General features: G+C 39.2%; 1 protein-coding gene across 1 annotated transcript; it reads right to left on the bottom strand.

The window, feature by feature from the left end:
* Window positions 1-10,564: 10,564 nt before the first annotated feature.
* LOC125647136 (uncharacterized) lies at window positions 10,565-11,368 on the bottom strand. The gene has a single exon (XM_056141889.1). The coding sequence runs from the start codon at window positions 11,366-11,368 to the stop codon at window positions 10,565-10,567; it is 804 nt and encodes a 267-aa protein (XP_055997864.1).
* Between the last annotated feature and the right edge of the window lie 183 nt (window positions 11,369-11,551).

Below are 11,551 nucleotides of genomic sequence, written 5' to 3'. Positions count from 1 at the left end.
TAAAAATAGGATTTTCATAAGGAGACTTCGTTTTTCCGTGAATCGTGTTCTAAGGATGTTCGCACCTAAAATTTGAAGTAATGTCAATTTTTTGGAAAGTGTATTTTTTTTATTTGTACATTGAATGAGGATTAGGAAATTAAAAAGAAAAACGGGGTTCTAAACATGACCTTTTAGCAAAACATTGACTTGAAAGATTTATTCAATTAAACTTGATTTGTCGGTTGGTGTGAACACAATATAACCAACACAAATAACTCATTACATTGAATAGATACATAAGCATGTCTTCTAACAATTCAGATTTTTTTAAAAGTTTAATACAAGTCATGGAAATAAATAATGACCTAGTTTAGAACTTTTGACATATCAGGAATAATGTTAATTAAAATGGAACTAAGAAAAAAAAGTGGGGATTCGAAATAAAATTTTGTAAATTATTGGCGAAAATACTGGATTTTTATACAAAATTTGGAGTAAATTAATTTTTAAACTCTTTTAAGAATCTGTATTCTGTTTGGAAAATATATCAACCAATATTAATGAATTACAACAATTGAACTAGTTCCAAGTCTGAACTACTTCTATCATAAATTATAAAACTGAAATACATGTATAGGAGCATAAAAATAAAAGATAGGGGGCCTATATTGGATGAAACAGAAACTGTTTATCATGCAAATTCAGAACTTTTTAATTAATCAATCCTTCCGCCACAAAATATGGTCCCTGCCAAACCCTTTAAAAATTTGAATTGATATAAAAAAAAATTCAACTGGATAGAGTTCAGTAATAGATATGTAATATGTTTGTACCATTGGGATCAGTATTGAAGCAGTAAATTCTTAGTTGTAGCTCAGGAGCTAACTTTCTTAAAGCAATAGATTACAATATACGTATTTAGAACTTCAGGGGGCTTTGCTCCTTGGTCCTCCACCAAGGATAATTAATTTGCCCTGACACAGGGGGCTTCAAGACTGTCCCAAGCAGGGTCGGATCTAGGAATTTTTAAAGGGGGTCTATCATTAATTTTGGTTTTCAAAAGGAGGGGGGGGGGGTCCACCCTCAAACTCCATCGTAAAGTACAATGCAATCTTGTCAATGTAGTTCATGTTAAAAGTTTATGTGAATTTTTACATGGGTGTTTTGAATTGAGCAAAAAAGTAAAGTGCTATAATTATATCTAAATAATGTTATATGCAATACTAAATTGCATACATACAGCAGGGGCGGATCCAGGAATTGCGGTTACGGGGGGCACCACTTTATGATGCAGTGGGTCCAGGGCGAAGCCCTGGTGGGGGTCCAGGGGACAAAGCCCCCGGAAGCTCCTGGATTTTACAGATTTTATGGTGCTTGAAATATTTTTCCTATTTAGTAATTTGTACTATTTTCTATCATTTTGATAAGGTGAAATTAATAAAATGACCCAAATTTTAAGGTTTTTTTGGAAAAAATTAAGTTCTCCCAATAAAGTAATTCAAGAAATCAAAAGATTTTGTCATTTATTTCTCCTGGAGTGGAAGAAATTATTGCATCTTTTATCGTTTGCCTCTCTCCGAAACAAAATACCGCGATTTACTTTAAATTTGAAAATTTTAGAGGGGGGGGGGGGGGGGGCGCCGGCTGCGCCCCCCTCTAAATCCGCCACTGTACAATTACATGTCAAATATATATACTCGTATTTATATATATGTATATTGAACTGCATGTTATTATTTATTTTATTATCATTATATATCTTATATTGTGTATCATGATTATGTGCATATGCTAACGTGCTTGGTAAATCATTAAATTGAATTGAATATTTTTATCTTTTTAGCAAAATTTTCTGACTACATCCCCTCTGGATCCACCACTGCCAACCCCCCCCCCCCCCCCCAGCTTTTTACCCTTTCCTCACTGAGCACTGATTAAACAAGATTATTATTATAATAACATATCCAAGACCCCCCTCTCTCTCTTTCTCTCCCCCTCCCTCTCTCTCACCCACTTTCCTCCTTTCTCCTCCCTCTCTCTCCTATCCACCCCCTCTCCCATTCTCACCCTCTCTCTATCCCACTCTCTCTCCCTTCATCTCTTTCTCACTCCCCCGCTCTCCCTCTCCCTTCCTTTCTCTCCTTTTCTCCCACTCTCTCTTTCTCTCCCTCTCTCTCCCTCCCCCCTCTCTCTCTCCAACTACCACTCTCTCTCCCTCCACCTCTCCCTCCTTCTCTCTCTCTCTCTACCACTCTCTACCCCCCTCTCCCCCTCTCTCTCCCTCCCCCTCTCCCTTTCACTCTCCCTCTCCCATTCTCCCTCTCTATCTCTCCCACCCTTGCTCCCCTTCCCTTCCTCTCCCCTTCTCTCTCTCCAACTATCTCTCTACCACTATCTCCCTTTCCCACTCTCTCCCACACTCTCTCTCCCCATTTTCTCCCTCTCCAATTCTCTCCCTCTTCCCCTCTCTCTCCCTTCCTACCTCCCTTCCTCTCTCCCTCCTTCCCTCCCTACCTTTCCCTCCCTCTCTCTCCCACTCTCCCTCTCTCGCTTTATCTCTCTCCCTCTTCCTCTCTCTCCCTCTCCCCCTCTCAAACTTTCCCTCTTTCTCCCCCTCCATCCTCTCCCACTCTCCATTTCTCTCCCTACCTTTCTCCCACACTCCCCCTCTCTCTCCCCTTCCCCCTCCCTCTCTCTGCCTCTGCCACACTCTCCCTCCCCCTTACCCCCTCTCCTCTCCCTCTTCCTCTCTTTCTCCCACTCTCTCTCCCATTTTCTCCCTCTCCCACTCTCTCCACTTCAACTCTCCTTCTCCCCCCCCTCTCTCTCCCACATTTTCCCTCTCTCTTCCACCCCCCTCTCTCTCCCACTCTCCCTCTCTCTCTCTCTCTCTCTCTCTCTCTCTCTCCCACCCCTCCCTCTCTTTCCCACACTCTCCCTCTTCCCTACGCCCCCTTTCTCACTCCCACTCTTCCTCTCTCAATTCCAACCTCTATCTCCCTCTCCCACTCACTCCCTTTCCCATTCTCTCCCTCTCCACTCTCCACCCCAACTTCTTTCTCTTCCACCCCTCTCTCCCTCTCTCTCCCACCCTCTCCAACTCCCTCACTCTCTCTTTCTATCTCCCCTCTCTCTCTCTCTCTCCCAATCTCCCTCTCCCCTTCCCTCTCTCTCCCTTCCTTTCCCACCCTCTCCCTCTCCCACCCTCCCTCTCCAACACTCTCTCTCCCACTCTCCCTCACTCTTTCTCTCCCAACCTCTCTCTCTCACTCCCCCTTTCTCTCCCACCCTCTACCCCCTCCTCTCTAACTCCCTCACTCTCTCACCCACTCTCCTTCCCCCTCCCTCTCTCTCACTCCCCCTTTCTCTCTCGCTCTCTTTCTCTCCCACTCCCTCTTTTTCCCACATTCTCCCTATTCCCTGCTCCCCCTCTTCCTCTCTCAATCTCAACCTCTCTCTCCCTCTCCCTCCCACTCTCTCCTTTCCCACTCTCTCTCTCTCTCTCTCCCAACTTCTTTCTCTTCCACTCTTTCTCTCCCACCTTCTTTCTCTTCCACCCCCTCTCTCCCTACCCATCTCCCTCTCCCCCCCCCCCCCCCCCCGCTCTCTCTCCCTCTCCCACATTCTCCCTCTCTCTCCCATTCCCTCCCTCTCCCACACACTCTCTCTATCTCTCCTCCCTCTCCCATTCCCTCCCTCTTTCTTTCTCTCCCTTTCCCTCCCTCCCCATTCTCTCCCTCTTCCCCTCTCTCCCACTCCTCTCTTTCTCCATCTCCCTCCCACTCTCCCTCTCCCTTTCTCTCTCTACTTTTCCCTCCCTTTCTCCCACACTCCCTCTTGCCCCTCTCTCTTTCTCTCCCAATTTCCCTCTCCCCTTTTCCCACATTCTCTCTCTCTGAATCTCTCCCTCACCTCTCTCTCCCACAATCTCTCTCTCTCCCACTCTCTACCTCCCTCTCTCCCTACCCTTTCATCCCTCTCTCTCCCATTTTTTCCCCTCTCCCACCCTCCCTCCCTCCCTCTCTCCTTCTAGCTCCCTACCTTTCTCCCTCTCTCTCTCTCTCCCCTTCCTCATTCCCCCTCCCACTTTCTCCATCTCTGCCACTCTCTCCCTCTGTCCCCATACCCTCACCCTCTCTCCCATTAGCTCCCTTTACCACTCTTTCCCTCCCCCCCCCCCCTCTCTTTCTCTCTACCTGCGCCTTCTTAAATCCGCTACTGGTAATGATGTTCCCCGGAAAAAACTCCGATATCTCTCTCTCTCTTTCTGTACCCCCCCCCCTCTCTCTCTCTAGATCCGCTTATGTAATGTACATGTGTTGGTTGCACGTGTAAAATATGCTTATGTAATTGTTTTGCTCATCCAAAATATTGAAAATCAATAACGAAGAATTGATGATATGCTAAAGATATCTTTCAAAAAGTAGATGACTAATATATTTGCAGAAGAACCAACATTGCCTTTGAAAACAAATCACACAATGGACACATAAATAAAATCAATGACTACATTTATTTTGCAGTTACATTAATTTTCATCAATTACAGAAAAATCCCTTAATTAACTGGCACTTTACATGTACAATAAGATATAATAAATCCTTCCATTGACGCTATGAATTGAGACCCGCAACGTGTTGTGCGCCCCCTGTATTCGGGGAAAATAATTCGCGCTGCATTGTGAAAAATGTATCCCATTTACTGGCATTTAGAGGTCTTTTTATTCAAATAAAAGAATTTTTACCACGCGCCTTTACGGAAAACTATCACGATCAGAAATTTTCAGATGCAACGGGCGGAGTTGAACGTCACGGAAAAGAAACCATATGCTATGGACTTTGGTATTGCGAATTAAGCTAAAATCTTATATAAGACTAGTTGCATTATTCAGCTTCCAATAAATTGTTACTTCATGTAATTAACGATTCCTTTCTTTTAGTTCGTTCATTTGACCTAATTTCTCTAAATTTTAAAAGCCGTTGCGTTGTAATTTTCTCGCGCTTTTAAACAATGTCACTATTTGAATAAGAGTTTTAATCTCAGGTACACTGAATTGAGAAATCAAGACAATTATAATTGTATATGATGTTAGTTTATGATGTGTTTCCGTAACCGTCAATATTTTTAGCATTTGAATTTGAATTTATTAACAAAGGAATTCTTTGTAACACCTATTTTGAAAACATTTAGTTCTTACATTTCCCAAAAAATTCCGGCCCATAAATTTGGTGCTTGCACCAATGTTTCTTGTTTTTCATTATTAAGGTTTAATTAAACCAAGGGTGTAATGTCCTGACATCGGAAAGTCCAGATGACACGATAGGGGGCATAGAGCGTTATAGAGTATAATGTCCTGATGGGCTATTTTTTTTGTCACAATGCTTCTTTTGATGATGTTTGTTTTCATATTGATTTTTTTCTCACAAACACGCATTTATTAAATGATATTAAAAACCATTTATAAGTTACATGTAATATGGTTATTTGTTATTTTAAATTTATAAGATAAGTTTATTCCAATTTTGGGCCCAGCATGACAGCTTATCAGAAGGTCTCTCATCATCTGCGCAGGTCAGCTTTCGGACGGTGCTGGACCGATGTCCACCGTCAGATTAGCCTGATGTATTATCTTCTCCTCCAGCGTGACATGGAGGACTTGGCAAGATGGTTCTCTACAAGCACACACTGGGGGACATTGTCGTTGTCAGTTTGAATGATTCGACTTTTGTGTTTTGCTCTGCATTTAAAACTGTACATTTTTGTAGTTTCCGTTCCTGCTGACGTGCGAAGTTGATGAGTTGTGCTTTCCGGTGACGCAGGCTTAATACTAGTAGTTGCTATATGTTCCCCGGTTGTAACATGATGCAGTACTTAGTATCCGGTGTTGGTGTTGTCTGCAGACAATCTTCATTGGGACAATAGGTGACACCGGGCTTCAGCGTCTCTCCAACAAACAGAAGATAGCATTCACTGGTGATTTTAAGCCGCGGAGTGCAATGCGTTGTAATCCAAGCATACTCGAAAGATTTGCTTTTTGTCACACAGGATCAGTATCATTCTCTACCCAGGGTTCTGTGCGCTACTTGTACTATACAAATGTACACTGTAGTGAAGTGCAGAATGTCATGCACAATGCAGTTACGTGCTTAGGATTCTCCTACGGTACTCACTGTACGTAGTATGCACATGTGCAAATGACATTGAAGTATTGTACAAAATTTCAAGTCTATCGGATAAAAAATAATTAGGTCCTCCTGTCCCGACAATATGCACATCTACAAATGGCAATGAAGCATTGTACAAAGTTTCAAATCTATCCTATAAGCCGTATAGGAGAAGTGTTTACAAGCTATTTTACATCCTCCACCCCTATCAGATCCATTATAACTTTTAGCAAAATAATTGGATCCTCCTGTCCCACCAATATGCACATCTACAAATGGCAATGAAGTATTGTACAAAGTTTCTAGGTCTATCTGATAAACCATATACGAGAAGCGTCCACAAGATTTTGTGACAGACAGACGGACGGACAGAAAGTACAAATATTATATGTCTCCCCCTGAAAGAGGGGAGATATAATTAATTCATGGCAATACAATAACGCCTGCTAATTGAAAATAGACGACTGGATCATAATGGATAATATCGAATTAACCCATTTCACTTGCTTACATAAGTATCATCCTGAATATTGACATATAAATGGCAATTTTGATAGGATGTTAAATCTCATATCTGTAGGGTTAAAAGTTTGAATTTATACGTATGTAATACAGAGGCATCGATACAATAATTATTTACTTAAAAAAATCACTATATTGGTTACACAAGGATATATTCTCCTCGTATGAATTGGATGCGTTATGGTATTATATTTTGTATGCAACAACTATAGAATGCAGATATTCAAAAAGGGACGGGTGTAGTGGTTCTTTTTTTTTTTTATTGTCTCAAGGTCATTTCAAGGTCACTTTCTTTTTATTCTATAGAATCTTATATTTGGGATTAGAGCAGGTTTTCATAAATTATATTATACCATTGATTCATTTCACATTTAGTCGTAGTTTTCAACATAATTACTATGTGAACATATTTCATTCTGTTTGTATAACAGAACTAATAGACACTGATAAACTCAATACGATATAAAGTAAACCAAATTTCCTCTCAATATTAAACTAGGTCATTTCTGTCATATTTATACTACTTAAAAGTTTTATATAATAACATTGGTGTTATAAGACACATAATGACATACAACAAAATAATGATATTAAATCATATAAGAAAGAGAAGGTGTTCTCATCCTTTTTCTTGTGGGAAATATCAAGGGTAGGGTCCAGGGTATTCTCTTTAGAGAAGTGGACAGGCATAGCCTACATCCACGTGTAGAAAAGAATAGGCCCAGAGGGGTAGCAAGTTCTACAAATTTAAAAATACTGTTCAAATTTTGTCAAGAATTCTGTGAACATTTATCGACAAGTTTAAAACAGTATGTTGATTTGTAAATTTAAATCAGTCTGTGACAATATGGTTTGCTGATCTGGAGGCTCAAGAGTACCAAATTAACAAATAATTGAAGATATCACTGATTATTTGAAGATATGTGCAACTCTGGCAAAGCTCGCAATAAATGAATTATTGTACAAAATGTATATATTTTCAGGGTGTTATAACGCAAAAGAAAGGTATAATAACGCAAAATAACACTAGAGCGACTGCAAGAAAGGTGTAATAACGCAAAACAAAAGTGTAATGACACAAAACAAAGGTGTAATAACGCAAAACAAAGCTGTAATAACGCAAAATAAAAGTGTAATGACGCAAATGAAAGGCTAAATAACGCAAAACAAGTGTAATGACAAAAACAAAGGTATAATAACGCAAAACATAGGTGTAATGACGCAAAAGAAAGGTGTAATGACGCAAAACAAAGGTGTAATAACACAAAACAAAAGTGTCATGACGCAAATGAAAGACTAAATAACGCAAAACAAGTGTAATGACAAAAACAAAAGTGTAATGACGCAAAACAAAGGTTTAATAAAGCAAAACAAAGGTGTAATGACAAAAAACAAAGGTGTAATAACGCAAAACAAAGGTGTAATGACGCAAAACAAAAGTGTAATGACGTAAAACATAGGTGTAATAACGCAAAACAAAAGTGTCATGACGCAAATGAAAGGCTAAATAACGCAAATGAAAGGTGTAATAACACAAAACAAAAGTGTAATGACGCAAAACATAGGTGTAATAACGCAAAACAAAAGTGTCATGACGCAAATGAAAGGCTAAATAACGCAAATGAAAGGTGTAATAACGCCTAACATAGGTGTAATGACGCAAATAAAAGGCTAAATAACGCAAAACAACAGTGTCATAACGCAAAACAAAGGTGTAATAACGCAAATGAAAGGTGTAATAACACAAAACAAAGGTGTAATAACGTAAAACAAAGGTATAATAATGCAAAACAAAGGTGTAATAACGTAAAACAAAGGTGTAATGACAAAAGAAACCGGTGTAATGAAGCAAAAAAAGTGTCATAACGCAAAACATAGGTATAATAACGCAAATGAAAGGTGTAATGACGCAAAACAAAGGTGTAATAACACAAAACAAAAGTGTCATGACGCAAATGAAAGGCTAAATAACGCAAATGAAAGGTGTAATAACGCCTAACATAGGTGTAATGACGCAAATAAAAAGCTAAATAACGCAAAACAACAGTGTCATAACGCAAAACAAAGGTGTAATAACGCAAAACAAAGGTATAATAATGAAAAACAAAGGTGTAATAACGTAAAACAAAGGTGTAATGACAAAAAAAACCGGTGTAATGAAGCAAAAAAAGTGTCATAACGCAAAACATAGGTATAATAACGCAAATGAAAGGTGTAATAACGCAAAACAAAGGTGTAATAACACAAAACAAAAGTGTCATGATGCAAAACATAGGTATAATAACGCAAATGAAAGATGTAATAACGCAAAACAAAGGTGTAATAACGTAAAACAAAGGTGTAATAACGCAAAACAAAGGTGTAATGACGCAAAACAAAGGTGTAGTAACGCGAATGAATGGTGTAATAACGTAAATCAAGGACGTTATATGGCGAAACAAATGCATAATAACGCGAAAGAAAGGTGTAATAAATATACAGTCTGTACCGTCACTCTGAACAAAAGGACTTCCTTTAAAAATGCATTTTCAATATTTTTGCCTTTGATATCTTTATAAATGGTAATGATAGTCATTTCGTCATGAATGTGTTGTGGTCATGAACAGTGCACGCATAGAATTTGATGAAAATAGTTACTGTACGTCTATTTTAACGACTGGGAATTCCGATAGAATTGAAAGTAGAATGTATAAGTAGTATGGAACGTTAGCATAACCGCAAATAATTGAAGGACACGAGGGCGAGTCAATAAGTAACCAACCTAACTTATTTCCGGTTGAGGTCCACCTTTTCTTTTTTTATGTAATTTCCCTCTAGTGTAATGCACTTAGACCAAGTGTTCAAGTGCCATTAACACAGAACTGAAAAAGTAAGGATCCTTTCAATACGCAAGTTCCGAGTTACACAAAAATTATTTCCCTTTGTCGAACTCTTTCGCATTTTATGACGTATGGTGGGTACACAATGTATACATTATATCGTAGACTGGCATTGTACATAACGATTACGTACGATTAATGTAATAAAAGCGTAACTTTTGTTTATATCAATCACTGGTATGTATATTCTGGCCATATCAAGCATAATCTGTTTGAATAAGATCATCAGATTGGCTATTAAATCATTATTCGTTTCCTCTTCTACATGAGTGACGCTTTTATCAAAGAAAGATGGCAATTAACAGTATTTGTTTGAGCCATTTTGTTATGAGTATTGACTCATAAACTCACTAAAGTTGCCTTTTCCCTGAGATAGGATGGTCTCAGAAACTCTGGATATCATCTTTTAAGAAATAATACAACGATAGTAATTAGCAAATGTACCCATTATCATCATATTTTACGTCATAATTTACGGAAGAGTTCGACAAAGGGAAATAACTCTTGGGGAACTCGGACCTTCCGTAATGACCCACTCCTCTCAACTGCCGTCACGACTTCTTCGTCAGATCGGAAATGACGTCCATGGATATCCTTTTTCAAGTTTGAGAGTAGGAAGAAGTCGCTAGGAGCTAGGTCAGGCGTATAGGCAGGATGTGATATTAATTCATACCCGTTTCGCTCTACAGCATCCATTGCAAGTGTGGACTCTCGCATTGTCCTGTTGCAGCAAAACACCTTTAGAGAGTTTACCTCGACGTTTTTCACGGATGGCGGTTTTCAGCTGGTCTAGCAAGTTTGCAATAGTACACTCCAATTATTGTACTTCTCTTGGGTAAAAAGTCAAAAATATAACTCATTTATTGTTGACAACCAAAGTTTGGACCCTCTGAATGCAAGGATAAGAGCAATATTTTAGCTTTGACTCTGTATTATGTAAACAAAGACTCGAGTCTTTTAATGTAAACAAACAGTGAAACGTTAATTTTGTAATTTAAAGCATCTTCATTTGTTTACTTACTTATCATCTTCGTGCTTATCAGCACATAAGGCCTCAACCAGCTGACGCCACAACTGCCTGTCTTTTGCTTTCTTTTCTATTTCCCCCCAGGTCTTCCCTATATCTTTCATCTCCTGTTCTACCATCCTTCGCCATGTCTCTTTTGAGCGTCCTCTTTTTCTTTTTCCATCAGGTGTCCATCTCAGTGCAATCTTAGTAATATCTTCTCCTTTTTGTAGAACATGCCCAATCCAACACCACCTTCTTTTAATCTCCATGCAGGACTGTTTGGTCTTAAGATATAGATCTTTATTCGATATCTTTTTGGGCCAGTAGATTTTACAGATTTTTCGGAGGCAGGTGTTATGGAATGAGGAGAGTTTTTTTCCCATGTCAGTTTGTATTATTCTCCAGCATTCAGCCCCATAGAGTAACACAGATTTCACGTTACTGTTGTATATTTTCAGTTTGGTGTTCATACTGATCGACCCACTTCTCCATATGGATTGCAGTTGGCAAAATGCGTTTCTCGCCTTGCTTATTCTGGCTTTGATGTCTCTCGCCGTCCCATTGGTGTTACTTAACATGCTGCCTAAATATTTGAAATCCTCAACCTCTTCTATGATGTTATTTCTTATCTTGACTGGTTGAGCTGTATTACTATTTACAGTCATTACTTTGGTCTTCTTTTCATTAATGTTCAGGCTTATACTTTGAGCAACTTCGTTTAATTTCGTCGTTTTGTTCTGCATGATGTTAACATTACTTGACAGAAGGCAGATGTCATCAGCAAAGGCCAGATCTTCTAAGAAGGAGTTCATGGTCCATCTAATGCCTGTATTTTCATTTCCTAGTGTTGTTCTCATACACCAGTCTATTGCAGTGATATATAGGAAAGGAGATATGATGCATCCTTGTCTTACTCCAGATGTCACCGGGAACCAATCTGACTGTTGACCGTTATGTAGTACACACAGCATTCATAGTTGTTATAGAAAGCTTGT

This window comes from Ostrea edulis, chromosome 6 (assembly GCF_947568905.1).
Source record: "Ostrea edulis chromosome 6, xbOstEdul1.1, whole genome shotgun sequence".
NCBI lineage: Eukaryota > Metazoa > Mollusca > Bivalvia > Ostreida > Ostreidae > Ostrea > Ostrea edulis.
Note: the sequence above shows the minus strand (reverse complement) of the source record. Positions and strands in the feature narration are given on the sequence as shown.

What these genes read in the sequence shown, in the direction of transcription:
- LOC125647136 (XM_056141889.1), bottom strand. Translation starts at nt 11,368, where the DNA reads ATGAACTCCTTCTTAGAAGATCTGGCCTTTGCTGATGACATCTGCCTT.